The sequence below is a fragment of the Phocoena phocoena genome, chromosome 12 (assembly GCF_963924675.1).
Source record: "Phocoena phocoena chromosome 12, mPhoPho1.1, whole genome shotgun sequence".
In the NCBI taxonomy this organism is placed as follows: Eukaryota; Metazoa; Chordata; class Mammalia; order Artiodactyla; family Phocoenidae; genus Phocoena; species Phocoena phocoena.
In genome coordinates this window covers 6,800,160-6,820,182 of record NC_089230.1, presented here as the reverse complement: position 1 = coordinate 6,820,182, position 20,023 = coordinate 6,800,160, and the positions used below count along the sequence as shown (strand labels likewise).

Below are 20,023 nucleotides of genomic sequence, written 5' to 3'. Positions count from 1 at the left end.
TCAATCACCACGACCTTTAATTCTACCTCTGAATAGTCACTTCTTTCTGTTTCCTCTGCCAATCATTTTCATCCAGACCGTGTCCATATTGCAACAAGACTGACATTCTTAGAATGTAATTTGGATAATGCCAGCCCCCCTTTTTAAACTTTTAAGGATTCCCCATTGAATTTAGAATGAAATCCGAACTCTGGACCATGGCCCACGTGGTGTAGGTGGTTTTTATCGTTCATCACGGTCCCTCCTGCTCATTGTTTTCCAGCCACATTAATTTTATTTAGTGGCTTGAACTAAGCAAGCTCTTCACCTCCTCTGGGGCTACGGAACATGTGCTTTACTCTGCTTGGAAGGCTCTTCTCCCCTAAGCCCCGTGACCGTAGCTCACTTCATGGTGGGTGTCCTGTCAACTTTCATGTTTCAGAGGTCCTGACTTCTTATCCAAAATAGGTTACATCTTAGCATTTATCATGATTTGTACCTGTGACTTCCTTGTTTAACGTTTTACCCAACCCTAGCACAATAACAGTACAAAAGGTATTCAGAAATGTTTGTTGAATAAATGAAGGTTATTTCCTTAAAATTCTGGTGATTAAACCCAAAGAGGAGGAAGCTGGTAAAAGTGGAAGCACGTCTGAAACGCAGTTTTTCTGAAGACTCTCCAAATCCTGGGGACTTAACAGATATCATACCTGTCTTCTTTAGGGATCACCGAGAAATTTAGAGTAGCTTTACTTACCTGCAGTGTGATAATATTTTTGCCAAGTAGTTTGGCCTTGGTGGGTGTGGGTGAGGGGGATGAAAGGTGCTTTATGAACGTGAATCGTAAACACAAATCAGCAACAGGGCCCAGAGCTAAAGTAAATGTAATATGTTACATTCCAAGGAGTTTTAATTGCATTTTTATTTTAGGAAGGTAATGATTTATAGCGTTTATAATGATTTATTTTTAATCCAGATCTCAAAAAGCAAGTGCCTATTCAAGGTCAATGAAAACAGAAAGGAATCACAGACAAAGAAATTAGATACTGGTCAGCATCTCTACCATCCAGTAATGAATTCAGTAATTAACCAGTATCTGTACAGGTTTTATCAACTCACTTTTAAGTGAATGTTACACTGATTTTACTTTATTTTATTATTTTTTCTTTTCCATTATAGTTTATTACAGGATATTGAATATAGTTCCCTGTTACACTGATTTTAGTGTCTACTTTTGCTGCTACTCGTTCAGTCTATTGATAGAGTGTGAACAGTATTTAAATCAGAAACATTTTAGTGTAGTACTTAATATTTGCAACTTACTTTGCAATCTTATTTATTTACAGAAGTTCTAAGAGATGACCTAGCATTACTCTTCCTTTTTGACAAACCGAAAAGCCAAGTTAGAGACTACGATGATTTGTCCGAGGGAACTTGTAACACACAATAAAAAATTTTGCTTCGTCAAGTAATCTAAGTTGCCTCAAGCATCCAGAGACAGCCTGAGAGTTTCAGCAGCTCCGGCTAAGGGCTGCCCACCCCCACTGGCAGGAGCGGTGGGGCTGGAACTTTCTGCTCCCTCTCCGGACTTCGTGCCACCATCTGCCCTGAGGCCACTACGTTTTGTCATGTTTCATCAGCACGGAAATATCCCTAGCTGATGTGACCTGTTTGTATCCATCACCGAGAGATCCTTGGCTCCCTTGTCACCTCTCCGGTCTGATCCTCAGTCCTACACACAGCTCTGTCCATCCCTGTTCCCCACCCTGTCCTTCAGCTGCCCCAACGCCTGCCTCTGAGCCTGGGGACTCGGAGTCAGTCAGCAGTAAGTGCCCTGTAACTTACACTCTCAGCGTTTTTCTCACATTCTTCCCTCACTGAACTTGATTCACACCTCAGGACACTGCTTCCCCTGCAGCCCCTCAAATGTTTTCTCCACTGCACCCTCTGCACCACCGAAAATTGACCTGCAACACCCCAAGTAGAACAGTTTTCCTTTCTCCTTCTAAAACTCTCCAGCTGGGATTTTCAAACCGCTCTTTGTGCTCTATTTCTCCTTTGCAGTCAGCTACTGATGCCCACCTCCCTCAGTCTCTCTCTCCCTTCCCTGTCCTGTTTCTAGAAGCCTCAGTTTTTGACTCACCAGAACTCTCTCCAAGTCCGCTCTGGTGACAGTTCTGGAGGATCTCAGTGTCCACATGGGCCATACTTCCAACACCCTGGCTTTTTAAGTCCATGCCCTCAACTTCTGCAGTCATCTCGTCGGCTACCTTAACTCAGCCAGCAACATTCCTGGCCCTCCCCTGATCCTGTCATTTCCAGTCACTGCACCACCTCCACAATCTCAATGTCAAGTATTCCATTCTTCGGCCAACACCTACTTTTCCAGCTAAACCCTTCTAAAACCCAAACTCCAAAGACTCCTTGAACCCACTGGGACCTGTAGCCGGTGGGTCCTCCCACCTCTTCCCCATCCCTTTCTCCCCTCATCCCTCTTCTCTGCTTACCCAGCTGAAATCTCAGGCTCAGTCATTATACTCACTCCCTTAGGTCTGCACAGCGAAGAGCTCCTTTGCCTCTCTCTTGTTTTTGTTTTACTCATGTGGCTGGTTAAACTTGACCCTCTGCCTCGGCTGCATCTGAGCCTACACAGTTCAGTGTGACAGAAAAACAGTCAGGCTGATTGATCTCGCTCCAAATTCATTCGTTTCTTACACTTATTCACTCCGTAGCCTCCTAAATGACACTTTCATCATCCTTTCCTATCTCTATAAAACTCTTCCCCCATCTCCCCTCTCAACTGATGACTTTGCTTCCTGTGTCACCAAGAAAAGAGAAACAGCAGCAAAAATCTTCCTACATATTCTGCTTTTCCCACTGCTACGAGGTTGAGCTGTCTCCACTCTCGTCTCTGGCCAAACCTTAACTCTGCTAGTTGTCGAATCAAGGACATTGCTCCTGAAATCCTCCCCTCTCCTCTGCATCATCAGTCTCCCTGTTCCTCTGCAGAATCGTTCCCATCAGCACATAAACATGGCATTTTTTCCTATAAAAATGAAAAATTTCTTGATGCCACATCCCCTACCCGCAACTACCTCATTTCTTTGTTTTCATTTCGCTAAATTCATTAAAAAAAAAAAAAAAAAAGGTATCCAGATTCTCTCTCTCCCATTCCTCTCCCCTCTCCATTGAACCCAATCTAGGCAGACTTTCACCCTCACCAGTCCACTGGTCAAGGTCACAATGGCCTCCAAGTTTCAAATTCCAGGGCTCACTTCCCATCTGCATCCTGCTTGATCAGGACACGCTTTGTTCCTTTGGCTCCCACTTTTACATGCTCCTGGATTTCTTCCCGCTTTATTCCAACCACAACTTATATTTTATAATATTTTTTACATAAAATAAGCATTACATATGGTTGCTTCAAAGCTTCTGTACTCACTTTACTCTCTACCTGGGAACCTCTTCCCAGATGTCACCATGGTGCTTCCCTTCGCACCTTTGAGGTCCTCATGCACCTAGCACCTGCCTCAGTGAGACCTTTCCTGACCACCCTGTATAAAATCTCAGATCCCCCAACCGCCAGCACTCATTATCCTTCTTTTTGGTTTTACTTTTCTCCATGGCAGTGATAACCATCTAGCATATTATCTACTGAACATGTCTGTGTGCATGTAACATAATAGCCTTCCTCAACTAGAATGGGAGCCTGAGAGGGCTTTCTTTTTCACTCCTCTGTCCCTGTAAACAAGAATGGCATACAGCACACGAGCAGGTGCACAGTTAAGTATTCATCGAATGAAAAGAAAGAAGGAAGGAAGGAAATGTGGTTTTTCAGGAAATAAAAATCAATATTGCTGTGATGCACCAAGTGGCCATGTAGCACAACTGATCAGAGTAATATTGATTTTGATTATGGCTTGATTAAATGTCTAAGAAAATGCAAAGTGGCTTGAATTTTATGCAACTCTAAGGAGATGATTATAGTTGGCAGTTTTCCTTACTCATCACCCGATGACTCTAAAACAAACATGGAAACAATTTGCAAATATTGGTACAAGTTAGAAGAGAAGCTTCCATTACCTGAGCAGAAATCTCAGGGTAACAATCAATGATTCTTGCTATAAGAAATCTCTCAGGCTTTCACAGGAAAATAGCTGTGAGATACAGGTGTTTTCATAAATAGGTATGTTTGGGGTCTGTTAGCAGCTCTTACCTGCAATGGAGGATAATTGATTTTGCTTGTATTTGAATAAACGTCCGTGCTCTCTATTCTGGAAATTTACAGTATGAAAACATGGATGAGGCACACTGTAACCTGCTAATTCAAGGAGCTGGAAATGACTCCAGCCTTTCATCCTCCCCTAATTAATCCCCCTTTTGAAATCTCATATTGGAAATGGGCAGTCCAACTTTGCGACGTACACATACCAAACGAAAACACACAAACCAAAAATCTGTTGACAAAACTGAGCTGTCACGTCTCCATTTGCATGTTCTCTGGTCAGGGCGGGCAAAGACCACCTTTGCGAGTAAAAATCAATACGAGAGTATAAAATAGGTCAACTAGCATGCTGTAAACTATATGGCATGAGTATTTCAAGGACAGCTTGACATCAGATTTAACGTAATAATAATACGGAGCCTGTAATTCCGTATGAGGATTAGGAGGTTTATTTTTAGGTGGCCAAGTGTGTGTGCGTGTGTGTTTATACATATACATCTAGGTAATATTTAGCACTCTGAATTATGAACTTAACACATCTACTTAGAACCTGACATGTTTCACTGAGCACAACGCAACATTTAAATAAGCAACTTTAAATGGGCCAGCTTTTGTATATAAGTCACATGTTCACATCCATAGACAAAGCGGCTGAAGTGCAATACAGGTAACACACAAAATAGAAAATTCTGGTGAAAAGAGTTTGTACATCCCCCTACAGACATCAAATCAGGGCTGTCTGTGATGCTCGATCTCTTAGGCATAATTCATCTCGGCACTTATTTGCTTATCTGCCACTACGTTGTACCTGCTTACTGCCGTGTCCCGAGATGTAATGCTCTGGCAGGTAGCAGATGTACCAATTAATAACCTGTCAGGCCTGATGGATAGAAGAGGGAAAGAGTGTTCCCACACATAGCTCCTGCATGGCTCCCTTTCCCGTTTCAGGCGCTGAGGGTCAGGAGACACCCCTGGCCTCCCCGGAGAGAGCCTAAATGGCCTCATTACTGTCTATCTTCCACAACACTCTGGCATAGCTTTTGAGAGGCTGACTCACCTGCTCTTCTCCAAGAATCCTGAAGTGATGGAGCTCTTTAATCAAGGAGTTGGGGCAGCCAGCTGTTGGGAAGAAGAGTTAATCACCAACGTGTTATTCCCATTCTGTGCAGTACTATGTCCTCACTGCAGTTATGACTACCAGTGACCAGTGTCGCTCTGGGAGAGGACACAAATGCTTACCTGCAAAACAGTCTAACCAACCTCCAGACAGCAAACGCCCGAGGGCACTCTGCCTGCAGCCTGCCCCTCACTGTGATTCTTTAGGAAGGAGCCACACGTGACCCTGGCCAGGCCTTTTCTCCCCTCCTGATTGTGACCTGGCCTTTGTGGGGCCTTAGGACACTGTGTCATTTCTGCCCAGCATGTCACTTGTCCCTAATATAGAGCCAGGATTTCATGGGGCCAGAGATGGGGAGTTGGCACATGTAGGTTCATTTCACTTATTTATCACATCCTGTTTCCTCAGCCTCCCGGCTGGGCTTCTGCACATCGAGAGTGAAGGATGAAGATGGGGCATCTGGATGCCCCGTCTTCATGGGATTCGGCTACAGTTCAGAATCTCGCCTGGTTCTTCCAGGAGGATTTGTCAAGGCCCTAAAGATGCTGCATTTCCGTTTGGAAAGTGTCTCTTACGGAAAAGACCTGGGAAGGGGGCCAGGGCAGTCTTGTGCCCATGATCTGCTAGTTCTACCCAGACAGTGAGAGCCTATGCAAGCTTTCACATTTTCTTTTTTCAGTTGTAAAAGGAAATAAGTAAATAAATAAATCATACTCATATATATACATATACATATGTAGACATAAGTATATACATCTGTCTATCTATCTATATATCTATCTGTGCCAGGGCATACCAGTTATCACTTAAAATGTGTTCCATCCCTGCCTTTTAAATAGAATTATTCCACAGTATTAATTTGCAGTCATTTATAATATAAACTCTGGAAACAGAATTGATATAAAAACCTGTTTCTTTGGGATCAAATCTATGAATGACAGAATCTGTTGACATTTCTATTAAGGAAAATGGGTTGTATGAAAATGTGCCAAAGGAACCGCTGAGGCTGAGGCATTTCTCCACATTGTGATGTAAGAACGTGGAAAGTACTGAGGACGTTTGCCTGGGGGAGGGTGGGCCGTGGAGGGAGGCGACTGTCTCTGCAGGGTGAGGGAGCTATCCTTTGCAAGAAGGACTAGATGTGTGCATTATTCTAGAAGGTAGAATTAAAATGAACAGGTAAAATTACAGCAGGAATACTTGGGTTCAATATGAATAAATTTCTAATTTAAAAATGGAATACATTGCCTTATAAGCCAGTAACCGGAGGCTTCCAGACAGAGGGTAAATGACCACTTACGCAGAATATTTTAGAGATGAATTTGACTTGAGTTAGTTCCAACTCTGAAACTCTGTGGTCGTATGAAACGCCGGAACAGAGATTTAGTCTTTGTTATTATGTTCAATATATATTCGTCTTCGACATTATTGCATTTCATACCCTGAGAAAGTGGCTGGTAAATGTTCACTAAGGTAATACAAAAAAAATTTTACAAATATGAACAAAATGTAAACAGGTGATGTCACCACCTGACAAGAGTCCAAGAAAATAAACGGAAATCCCAAGGTGAATATTTTGGTGGAAAATCTAGTAAATTAATTGCCACACGCATGTCCAATACTACAAAGAAGGAAAGCCAGATCCCGACCTTTGCAAGAGACACTGTTTTTCTCCTACTGGAGGCCACGAAGACTTGCAGACTGTGGTTCTTTTTGAGAAGTTGTTCATTTCAGAGTTGCTGTTCTGATCTAAACAATTAGTAAAGGTATATTCTGGATAATTTGACTGGCTGCCATTCAACCAAAAACTGCTGTGGAAATTCAGAGTCCTGTCAGCTCGAGTTTTAGATCTCCTTGGGAGCAAGGAGGCATATTTTAGTTTTATGCAACTAATAAGGAAAGGAACAGAGGCAGCGAGAATTCCAGGGTCAAATTCCCAACAAGTGAGGGTCCCGTGGTTTGGTGCCAAGTATATGAGGGGAGGAGTTGCACAGGAGAGGCGGCAGAACTGAGGTTCCCCAAGCTCAGGGTCATAGGCGGGCTAAGATCAGACCGCTCAGGGCCCTGTCTGTACCCCAAGCACTGACTTAGTTTCAGTCAGATGACAGCATCTGCCATATTAAATTCATAGAGTTAATTTGAATACTTTTGGTTTTGTGCTTTCATTTATATTTAATTTATACATTTTCATTTGGGTCTTCTAGTTGTATAAGCATAAAAAGTTTCTTTCTAAATTTATATCTAGACATATTTAAGAAATATCATTAAAAAATAGTTTCATTCAAACAGTTTTAGAGGATTTTTTTTTCCTTTACAAGTGGTCCTTAGCATTCTTCCCACTTGAGAAAAACTGATTTGACTTATTTTAATGCTAGGTAAAATGAAAAACAGAATTGAAAATTAGCCTATTTTCAGAATTTGTATTTTAACATTCTCCTAAGATATAACTAAGAGGATTGATGTCAATGATAGCTCAAATATAAACATCTTTAACAGAAGACTAACTAATTACCTGAAACACCTGGTGGATGCAATAAACTATAAAAAACAAGGATAGAGATGGCATAGAGTTAGAAGGGAAGAGTTGTAAGGGGTCAAGCTATTTAAGACCAGGGAGGGGTATCCGTAACCGTGCTCATCACAGGAACATCAGCATGGGAAATGGACAGATACAAAGCTAGTGTGAAACGGGTTTTAAAAATAAAACTAGAAATGCAAGACATGAACGTGGAATGCAGTAGCGCAGGGAGAGAGGGAAAAGTTCCCGGAGGTGGGAAGGAGGGCAGATGAAGACCGCGTGAGGACAGGGGTCAATGGTGTACTTTGAATTCTTCCAAATTCTTCACACAGGGTCCACACACACGACAATGGATCATCTTTTGAGGCCACTGCTGTCTACTTGGCCCACATCATGTCCTCGACAGTGTGCAGCCATCAGCTGCCCCGTCATTCAGTCTCTTCTCAAGATAACAGTTAAGGGGCTTCCCTGGTGGCGCAGTGGTTAAGAATCCCCTACGAATGCAGGGGACACGGGTTTGAGCCCTGGTCTGGGAAGATCCCACATGCCGCGGAGCAACTAAGCCCGTGAGCCACAGCTACTGAGCCTGTGCGTCTGGAGCCTGTGCTCTGCAATGGGAGAGGCCGCGACAGCGAGAGGCCTGCGCACCGCGATGAAGAGTGGCCCCCGCTCGCCACAACTGGAGGAAGCCCTCACACAGAAATGAAGACCCAACACAGCCAAAAATAAATATAAATAAATAAATAAATTTATAAAAAAGGTAACAGTTAAGAGGCTCCTGTTAAAATATGTATGTTGGATATCATGCCATCCGCCATGGGTTTTCCATCTCACCAAGAGTCAACTCCAAGGCCCTCATTGGCCTATGTAAGGTCCTCCACTGCCTGGCTCACTGTGTAGCCCCTGAGCCTTCTCTCTCCCTTGCTCACTGCACTTGAGCCCCGCTGACCTGCTCTTGGCTCTGACCACCCCAGGGAGGCTTCTGTCTCCAGGACTTTGCACTTGCTGCTCCCTCTGTCTGGAAAGCTCTCGACCCTGATATCTGCATGCAGCACTCCCTGCCTCCTTCAAGTCCCTGCTCAAATGTCACCTTCTCAGTGAGGGCTCGCAGGACCATCCTGGGTGAAACTGTAGCCTACCTATATCCCCCCAAATCCCCATCACTGTTGTATTTTCTCCATAGCTCTCATCATCTTCTAACCTACAGTTCCAATGTAACATTCACTTTGTTTTCTCTCTCCTGCTGCTGAAATGCAAAGGCGACAAGTGCAGGACCACTGCTGTTTTGTCACTGCTCTATCAGCCATGCCTAGAACACGGCCTGGCTGGATGAGCTGTTCAACAGCAGTTGTTCCATGGGTGAGTCATCCGCCGCGTGGTCACTGCCCACCCAGCTCGGTGACTGTGGCTCCTGGGAGGGGCTCCTCCTCCACCCCTCCTCTTTCCTCTCCCCAGAGGGTCCAGCTCTGACCTCCAGCCCTGTGTGTACTTTGCTTATTGGTCAAGCAGACTTTGTCTGACCTCAAACCTCTCTCCCCAGCCTGAACCCCACATGTGAAGATGTCAGTGATGCTTAGGATCCATGATTCCTTTGTACCTCTACTGTACCTTCTTTGCCAATATCCAGCTCTGGGTAAACATCACCACCTGTTTTTCCTTCCTCTGTTCCAGTTCTGCCAGTCACAGCTAGTATAGTAAAATGGGACTAGAATATCTTCTAAAAGAAATTCAGACCATCTGCCTGAAGCTGCATCCTTGTTCAGCATGTGCTACTGCAGACTCGGGGTCCACTCACTGTCAAGCAACTTGCTTCTATCACTTGTCTTTGGCCAGCACCCTCTCCCCTCTCCCTTGGGGACTCTTCCGAATCATCACCATTCTTCTCAATTAACCTTTAACACTTCATTCTCAAAATAGGACCTCACTTGACACAAGTCTAAAAATATAGAGCAGTTGTGGTGAACATGGAGATGCGGGACCCAGACCCCCTGCAAGGAAGGCTTGTGGCCGAGCTGCAGGAGGACAGCAAGAGATGCCTTGGCCTGCAGTCTGGTCTTCCTCAGCTGCAGAGAGCCGCCTCGCCTGAGGTCACGTCTCCCCCAGGATCCCTGAATCTGCTGACTGGGTGAGGGGGAGGTGGACCCGCCCATCTGTTTTATCCCAACATGAGCTGCTGTTGGGCAACATTTGCTCCCAAGTTTCTGCTGGTGGGCTGAGGCTTTGTTGGGCCTGCATGGCAGTTCAACTTCTTATTCAGCCCAATCCTGCCCCCTTCTCCCTTCCCAGGTGCATACCCCAGTGAACATCTTGTACCCGTTCTCTACTTCAGACTTTCAGAGCCTTCCAGAGAACCCCGCACGCACGCCCACCCGCCACCCTGGGGCCACTATCAAGTGTACCACCCCTAACTTCATATCCCTTCCCAGTTACAACCCCTCTGTATCCTCCATCTCTACTCCTCCAGGATAAAAGGGGAAATGGTTCCTCCTCTTCAAAACAAGAGTCATTAGTCATCTGTCCTAACCTGTCCCCTCTCAGCTCGTTATGGTCTAACTCAGCATTCACTCACTCTCCTCAAACTCTGCCGCTCTGCAGCTTGTTCACTTCAAACTACATATGTATTCAAATCTTCCCCTTTAAAAATTCAGCAAAAATCCAGCCTTGAGCAGAGAGTTACCGTCCTCTCTCTCTCCTTCTCCTTTCATCCAATTTTCTCAAAAGAATAGCCTGCGGCCATTGTCACCACTTGAAAATAGAGCAGTTGGAGGTATGTATTACAGCAGGGAAATAGCAAAATTGGGGCTTCACGCCTTTTAAAACAAGGTATGGTCATCATGGCCTGGGTTGATGCTCTAGTTCTGCAACAACTAGCTAGCTATATGCTCTTGAATAAATTGGTTACTCTAAATGCCAATTCCTTTATTAAGAATAATCACCACCTTTACCTCAAGCAGCAGTTTTGAATGTATGGAAAGCAGGATGAAATGACCAAAAAAATGAGAAAGTGAATTTATTGCTGATGATATTAATGGCATCTCCGTATCTATTGACTGTTGCTATTTCTTTTAAAATTTTTAATTATTTAAAAGGGAAGCAGCTAGTTGAAATAATTGCTACATGATTTATTGTCTTAAGAAATAAAGGTCAAGACTACTTCTTTTCAGTTCTAACATGTAAAGGGCTTGGAAGTTTTTACTCCCATCCTTACAATAAGAAAAATCTGGGCAAACTGAAAATCAATAACTTTTCTTGGCCCAATCACGGAACTGATGTCACAGGGAAAAGCACCTCCCTGATATCTGGAGAGACAGGCAAGTCCAGTGAGTCACAACTTGATCTGCTTATGTGAAGCAGAAGTTGCTGGAACAATAAACTGGTAGAAACATTTAGACAGTAATTTTGATGAATTGCTATAAAATGGGGTGTGGACTAGTGTGAGAATGAGAAACTCTAGGGGCCGAGGTCTTACAGATTTTCCCGATCTTTATCTCTAAGAAATCCATCAGGTCCTCGAAAGGTGAGGATCCCCTTGTGGCACCGGAAGAGGGAGGGGAAGAGTAAGCATTGTGAAAAGTGTCCAGAGCCTTCTCCATAGCAAAGGTCTGCCCTCCTGGGGAAGGACTTTGCCAACACCTACCCTGGAGCTATGGGAGAAGGGCACTCCTCTAACCCCAGCCTGTCTCACCAAATGGGGGAAGAACAGTCCACAGGAATCTGGGCTTCAAGGACATAGACTGAGAATGCTACCTGTGGGGGAGAGAGTAGGAGGCAGGGGAAAAAAAGGACAAATCCCTGTACCACTGGAGAAATACTCGTGAGGGTCACAGACCCAAGAAACAGACCCACTAGAAGACTGAGAATTAATCAGAAGATCACTATTGCCCCCGCCCCCCACCAATTAACCTTACCACATACCAATAGACCTCCAGTAAAATGACAGTGGGTGGCAGTTGAAAGAGCTTCAAGACACAGATTCTCTCTGAGGAGGAGTGCTTAGGGAAGCCCGAAGTCAGGAGCGGAGACAAAAATCAAGAAAACTAGATGAATCTGGCATCACTGGCGTTTTCAACTACAGCAAACATTAAACACAACCCAACTCCCTGTCAGACTGACACATACCCTCACATTAAAGGCCTATTTACCTCAGTTCCTATTACATGTGTAACATGTTCGAATAAATATTTGATATATATATTTGATATATATTTATATCAACTATCAAAATTGGGGGCTTCACGCCTTTTAAAACAATGTATCGTCATCATGGCCTGGGTTGATGCTCTAGTTCTGCAACAACTAGCTAGCTATATGCTAGCTAGTAATAAATAAGGGTTAGACACTAAGTCATTTCTGCTGTAAGAAGAAATTCAATGATCTGTTGACATTAGCAGGTGATTTCCCAAGTAAAAGCCTGAGACTCTCTCAGATGGCGGGTTTTGAAGCTGATGATGGGGAGACGATCACTTCTTCCTAGTCTTGTGCAGATTAGAAAGTAGAAACCATGGCTTCTCTTGGAGGGCAAATATGAAGCTTTAATTTACTTGGAAAGCACATTAAACAATGGTTTTAGAGTGAGAAACAATGAGTTGTATAACATGTAGTACCCTAGGCATTTTAATTTGTTTTCGAAGTCTTTCCTTGAAAATAAATTTGCTGAAGAAATAAGCTAAGCATCAGTGTTGTGTCCAGCACTGTTTCTGGTGTGATACGAAAAGGAAAAGAAGTATAATGTTGCCTGAGAAGACTTCACAAATCTAGCTGGATTGAAAGAATGCACTAAATGGTAACATCTCTGTGAATGAAGACTGTGTATAAAATCGAGAATATGTGAGGCACAGACATGCACCTCAGGACACAGAGTCCTTCCGCACATGCCTAGAGAAGGGTGATTAGCATCCACCCCAGATGTGTGCATTTTCCTGGTTATCCTTGGCTCTCCTCTCTCCCTCAGTGAGTGGATTACACACTCTCTTTACCCTACATGTGAGGGTGGAGGTGTTCTCAGCCCCAGCCCGGCCCACACCCCAGGTACCTGGCCCAGGAGGAAGTGAGAAACAGTGGTGAAGCAAGAAGAGGAGAAGGAAATGAAGGGACTGTTTACCTGTACTACTAAGTAGCTCTATTATCTTGGATCAAAGATATTGTGTTAGCTCTAAAGCCTTCATTTTCTACCTGTAAAAAGGAGAGTAAGAGTATACAACTTACGGGGTTGTTGTGAATGGTGTGTGTGTGTATCTCTATGCTTGTATATATATTACCTAGTACAGCTCCTTGTACATAGTAGGCTCTTAATGAATGGTAGCTGTTATTTTGAGCGTCTCTGGAATACAGGAGTACTTGTGAGACCGTACTTGACAAAGTTGTTCTGCTGCTGTTTCAAAAATACCTTTTTAACCAAACCCTCAATATTTAGAGGCTAATTTTGCTAAGGGAGTTCAATATCCGATTAAGTAATTGAGGTTTATTACGACAATGTGCTGAAGATAAGAGATGATCCAGTAGGTATGTGCATGGCTAGTATACATTTAAGGCTTTAAATCTGTGGCCTTTTTATTAATTATTAATTCATTTATTCACTATAATAATCTAAAATAATAAATAAGCAATTTGATATCTTCATGTGATATCATAAAGCTTTATGACATATTTTTACCTTTGAACTAGCTGGAAAAATTTTTTAATCTCACTGGTCATTTCAAGTTGCTCTCTTTACATATCTAGACTTATAAGGTGAATTCACAGAGGCAATAATGCACATAACTTAAGCCGCAGACCCCCGAGCACCTCCACTTATCCAAACATGCAAAAGGGAACCTAACTCAAATTTCCGACAAAAAGGACAGTTAGCAACTGTTTAATCTAGCTTCTGCTTAGCCTTCTGAGTCAGCCATGACACACAGTGAGGGCATTACTTGAGTATACAATCAACAGATGGATGATTATGGCAAACAAGCTGTGGTTTAAAAACGAATATTCTCTGTCAAAGAAGAGAACTGACTGACAGATCAGTTAAACAGAAGAGCTGATCTGTTTAACCAGAGCTGGTTAACCAGAGCTGATCTGTTTAACCAGAGCTGGTTAACCAGAGCTGATCTGTTTAACCAGAGCTGTTTAACCAGAGCTGATCTGTTTAACCAGAGATGTTTAACCAGAGCTGATCTGTTTAACCAGAGCTGGTTAACCAGAGCTGATCTGTTTAACCAGAGCTGTTTAACCAGAGCTGATCTGTTTAACCAGAGCTGTTTAACCAGAGCTGATCTGTTTAACCAGAGCTGTTTAACCAGAGCTGATCAGTTTAACCAGAGCTGTTTAACCAGAGCTGATCTGTTTAACCAGAGCTGGTTAACCAGAGCTGATCTGTTTAACCAGAGCTGGTTAACCAGAGCTGATCTGTTTTTCCTTGTGGGCGAGGGAGGGAGGGGCTCTGTTTTCTACTTGTAGCTCTTCTGTAATATTCAAGGTGACTTGCCTTTTGATACCCAGGTTGTAAGTAAAGTAAATGACAGAGCTGAGTAACAGAGAGTTCTACCTTGAAATTTTACCTCTAAATCCCAGACTATGCACTGCAAACTACTTTCTGCCTGTGAGGGTGGCTTATCAGAAGTGGATGTTAGATTTGTATATAAAAATGCCACAAGTCCGGAATTTTACACACTACGTTATTTTCACCCTCAAACTAATAAGATTAGTCTGATTAACCTGAGTACATTTCTTGTGTTTGGGGGAGAAAATATACTACTGTAGAGACATCAAAAATCTAAACACAACAAAAAACAAAAGCAAATCAGAATTTCAAAGGTTTAAGTGTTCATCATGGAGTGACTATAAAAAAAATAAATAGGAAGGGACAATGAACACGTAACAGAGAACAAACCTGACTCCATATTGAATCCATTTCTTTAGCTCTAACCTTTGTGCTCTGTTTCCTGTGCTTAGTCATGCTGGCCCTGCACCTTTTGTTAAAGAATGTTGCCATGTTGCCTACAGCCTGAAATGTACAGGATAGCTCATTCTCAAGGCTCTGACCTTTAAAGGTATAACACTTTTCCATTCACATAGAGATAAAAAGTTGCAGAACAGAGGATAACACTTGTCTTGTTGGAGGTTTATAGGAGTATTGTGACCAAACCTACATGGACAGCTGCAAGAACAAAGAATTCTGGCCGGAAGAAGTTTGCAACAACAAGCCACACCCTCTCCCCTTTAGGTATAAAAGAAGCCTGAATTCTAACTTGAGTAAGATGGTTCTTTGGGACACAAGTCCATCATCTTCTCCACTCGCTGGCTTTCCAAATTAAGTTGCTATTCCTTGCCCTAACACTTTGTCTCTTGATTTATTGGCCTGTTGTGCAGTGAGCAGTACAGCTTGGACTTGGTAACAAACACGGGCTTTCTTTGGTGGTACAGCCAGTCTGTACAGTCTTATTGTATATCATCATACTCTTGAAAAAAGGTAATACATTCAACTTAAATGTGTTGGTGCACATATAAAGCTTGCATCAATGACAACTTATTAAATTGATTTAAAAAGCAGTTTGTGGGACTTCCCTGGTGGTCCAGTGGGTAAGACTCCGCACTCTCAATGCAGGGGGCCTGGGTTTGATCCCTGGTTGGGGAACTAGATCCCGCATGCATGCCACAACTAAGAGTCTGCATGCTGCAACTAAGAAGTCCACATGCCGCAACTAAAGATCTCACATGCTGCAACTGAGACCCAGCACAGCCAAAATAAATAAATAAGATAAAAAATAAATGAAATAAATATAAAAAAAGCAGTTTGAGGGCCCATATGTATAACACATGGCACAGTTCCATTAACTATGTGTGTAATTATTTGTCAATATCTGCTTTTCCTACCCTGAATACAGACAGGCTCCACGAGGATGGAGACTTGCTCACTGCTTTATCTAGGACCTGGGAATGAGCACAGGGCCCAGCACAAGGGTAATACTCAATAAATACTTGCTGAGTGAATAAATTAATTAAGAGGGAAAGGCATTGCCTTCTGGTTTTCCTGAGCAAGAACACTGGAAAATAAGTGACTACACAAGCCTGTATGGCACACTTTCAGGACCTCTGAGTGAAAGTCTATTGCCCCAGGGCACAAGGTTGAATTTTTAAACACAAAATATTAGTATACCACTATTGAAACAAGAAAGAGTTCTTTATTTTTTTTTTTATTTTTTATTTTTTTTAGACGGGGAGAGCGGGGGACAATGAGGACGAATACGCCGCGCATGGGGAGAGGGGCAGTACTGACATGCTGACGCCTGGCTCCGGGACGCTCCCAAGAAAGAGTTCTTTAAATGTTTCATTTCCTACTGGCCTTGTCAACATAAAGCTAATTTTCAGCAAGAGTTGGGCTCTGTTATCAATGGGAGATAGAGGCCAGGCCTGCTGAGTTGGTTCAGATTGGGGCCACCCTGATAGGCAATTACTCAGACCATTGTGGAAATGTCAAAATATTTTCCTTAAGACAGCCACACAACTGCCAGAGGCACTCTGATTATTCCGTTTATACCAACGACAATCAGATCTAGTTCTCAGATTTTATGGACTTGCTGGCATTTAATTTCTGCAATGATTAAAGACAGATTTACGTAATACATAGTCATGTATCAAAGAACAAAAATATCTTAGTTTTTAAAGAGCTATTAGTGATTAGTCTCTCTAAAACAACCTCCCTCTTGGTACAGAATTCCCTTCAGTAACACCTCTGCCAGCTACATTATAGACTCTGTCTCAAGATTTCCAGTGACAGGGATCAGAGGATCAGTGAAAGAATTCCACTCTAATAATGAAACATTGTTGTTGTTAGAAGGATCTTTCTAGATACTAGCTCTAGGTCTGTGATAGAGATCATATCCAATCCTTTTAAACCCTTATTAACCTTCTCTTTCCTGGGGAAAATACCCATTTGGCTGAAGTGATCTGTAATATATGTGAAAATTTATAGGAAGCATCCAGATGTTCATTTCCCCTCCCTTTATTCTTTGATTTGACCTTGTAGTTGGCAATATTCACGTTCAAATGTAGTACGCGGGAAGACTCCTGTTTATTTGTTGCTGCCACACTCATTCATGTATTTAGTGTCAGACATTTGACCAGATGCTGGGGAACCTGAGGTCGGACAGACCAAACCTGTGACCTTATGGTGCTTTGTTCCAAAAAGGCTTTGAGAGGCATATTCTCTTTGTTTGCAAAGTCAGGCTTTTTAGATGAGAGTTCTCACACTTGCAACATTCACTTCCACCTTTTACTTCTGACATCTTACTGGTGGGTTTCCTTCCACCCTACTGATAAAGCATTCGAATGCCCACTCTGATTTTGAGACCCAAGAGCCAGGTCTACCCCTAGAACAGACCTCTAACTTGTTGGTCCAGGGAAAGTGTAACAATTTTGTCTGAATATTATTTGTCTGAATATTTAAAAGTTGTAAATCAAACTAAAAAACTGTTAAAAAATATGTTTCGGGGCTTTCCTGGTGGCTCAGTGGTTGAGAGTCTGCCTGCCGATGCAGGGGACACGGGTTCGTGCCCCGGTCCGGGAAGATCCCACATGCTGCGGAGCGGCTGGGCCCGTGAGCCACGGCCGCTGAGCCTGCGCGTCCGGAGCCTGTGCTCCGCAACGGGAGAGGCCACAACAGTGAGAGGCCCGTGTACCGCAAAAATAAATAAATAAAATATGTTTCACCCTTTTACTTTGACAAATACAGCTGTATGAGGATGTGGAAGGTGATGACTTGGAACTCTCAGACCCCTTGGAGGTCTGCTCTTGAATCTGGCTATACCGGCACAGCCAAGTCGCATCCTTCTACTTCTGGGTTCCTATATTCTTGAAGAGCCCCTCACATACCTATATGGTGGAGCCCATAGGTTCAAGCTCCACAACCCACCCCCCACCATGAGTTACCTGTTGGCCGTTGCTTTCAGGAAGACAGAGTCAGTTAAGGGTCTCAGGGCTGTTTATGCAGGGAATTCTGAACCCAGGCAGGGCTCAGGACCTGTGGGCTCCTAGTGAAAGTGATGGGGGAACAGAGAGGGCCCTAGGGCAGGACTCCTTTGCTTAGTTCAGGACTTACTGCCAATGGCCCTCACCCAGTTCCTGCTCCCTTCCATCTCTCTGTAGTATCTGACATTACGTCAACCCACCATTTTAAAAACAATTCTCCCTTAAGTTGTGAAATTCACTTTACTATTCTTTCATCCATTCCTTTCCCTCTCCATTTCTTTTTTGTCCCTTTGTCTTTCTGTCATCTTTAGTCTGTTGTTCTAATTCTCTCCTCCACAGTTGCTTGACGGCTTCAACAGAACCCCTATGTGTGCCTTCCCTCTGTCTCCAGTTGCCAGCTCAACCTCTGCAACCCAGGGTCCAGCTCTCACTTCAAGGTCAGGAAGTTTCACAATGGGTTCATATGACTTTCTTCCACATTTCAGCTTTGGTGACTCTGAGCTAGGTCATAATGCTTATAAGTGCTCACACTTTTTTTGGTAGTTGATGGCTGAAACTGACATCAAACTCATTGCTTCTCAATTTTTGAGATTCAATCTTTCCTCATTTTGAAAAGTTAAAAAAATCCATCTCCAGAACACTGAACTCTGGTCTTTCTTTATGATATTTCAAGGACTCCTGACAGTGACTCTGAGATTATATATAGAAGTGTTTGGAGATCTAAGGACACAAAATGTTTGTGTGTTCTTTGTTCTGTTCTCAATTTTCTTAAGCACAAGTTCCTCCTTCAGTTGTTCTTTCTGTCTTTTCCATCATGGGAAACATTCTCTATGCTCAAGAAAATAGGAAAAACAGGAATGGGGTAGCATTTTCAACCTCTTAACATTGGGCTACCATCTTCGCTGTCATTTCCCTATTTTTTTCTTGTCCTTGACCCAACTTTAAAAGGCTGTTTTGTTGTCATTGAAATTAGAACTTCATCTCATTCTGGATTTATCCTAATGATATACTCACAGGTTTGTGCTCTTCAATTTTTTTTTTCCCAGCTATGAAACTCCTCATTCACTGCGTGCACCTGCTTTCTAAACATCTGATCTTACTGTAAATAAGTTGCTGTTTGGTATTAAAAATTAATAAGGAAATTTATATAACAAGGCATATAAAGACAGACTTGAATCTTAATTTTTTAAAGGATAATTTTGAAACTGGGATTTTCCTTTCAATTAGTATCTGTAATCAACATCTACTTTCATTCTGTTCTCATACCATAAAGATTATTTTACAATCTAATTATGAATCTCCCAGGGAAAATGCATTACAAAGTTGTGGATAATTTCCACAAAGTCACCGATAGCTAGCAAAACACAAAAACCAAAAACCTTTGGGGAATTAACTGACTACAACTTTTTTAGAAAGCTTTTGCTGAATTTCCTCAATAACCACGCTGTGAAGTAGGGGAAACTCATTTGGAAAATATATTCCATTGAAAAGTGTTAAAAACTACATGAGTCTTCAATCACTATTTTTCTTTTTAATTTCCTTGCAAATAATCACGGGGGCAATTGTGATATCCTTTTGGTTCAATGGAAAACCGTGTGCACGTGGGCTTGGGATAAAAATTGAAATGGATTTCAGCTCTCTGATGTGCTACCGGCACTGGCCACATGTCACAAATAATCTGCAGTTTGCAGACTGCTGCTGTTTGGTGTGAAATGCTTTGAGGATTAATTTCTCTCTTGGCTATAGCTTAGAATCCCTCATGTAGGCTTGACAATTACAGTTACCTTCTATTTTTCCCTTAGGTACAACTTTGAAAAGGAAACTGGCTAATGATGAAACAGCATCACAAACCGATGATAATTCAATGTGATCAAAGATGATGCAGCAAAACACTGGACAACTACCTTTAATCACAAGCTGAAACGGGGGGGAGGGCGGGGTACACCTGCAGCCTGGATCGGTGAATGGGTGTGATGGGCTCCCTTCCACTCCAGTTAAGCCTGGTTGATTAGCGTCTCCAGGCACTTTGCTGAAGTAGCCATTTCTGAATTAGTCTGTGAGCCAGGTGTTAATAGAATGCATGGAAAATTCACTAAGACATCTTGACTGAGCAACTGCGTTCAAAGTCAGCAGTAGGATGTTATATAATCAAATTTAAAAGCATTATGACTTCAATAAATAAAACCAAGTTTATCTTAATAATTCCTCTCTGCTGATAGGATTTTACTGATGT

At 42.7% G+C, this 20,023-nt stretch overlaps 1 protein-coding gene across 3 annotated transcripts in view; it reads right to left on the bottom strand.

Annotated features, from left to right (window-relative positions):
• Nucleotides 1–20,023, bottom strand: part of PRKN (parkin RBR E3 ubiquitin protein ligase) — a 1,024,664-nt gene that overhangs the window by 186,721 nt on the left and 817,920 nt on the right. For all 3 annotated transcript variants that reach the window (XM_065889067.1, XM_065889066.1, XM_065889068.1), the window contains one exon: nucleotides 5,262–5,323. In XM_065889067.1, the coding sequence (XP_065745139.1) occupies nucleotides 5,262–5,323 (62 nt within the window). The remainder of the gene's footprint in view (nucleotides 1–5,261; nucleotides 5,324–20,023) is intronic.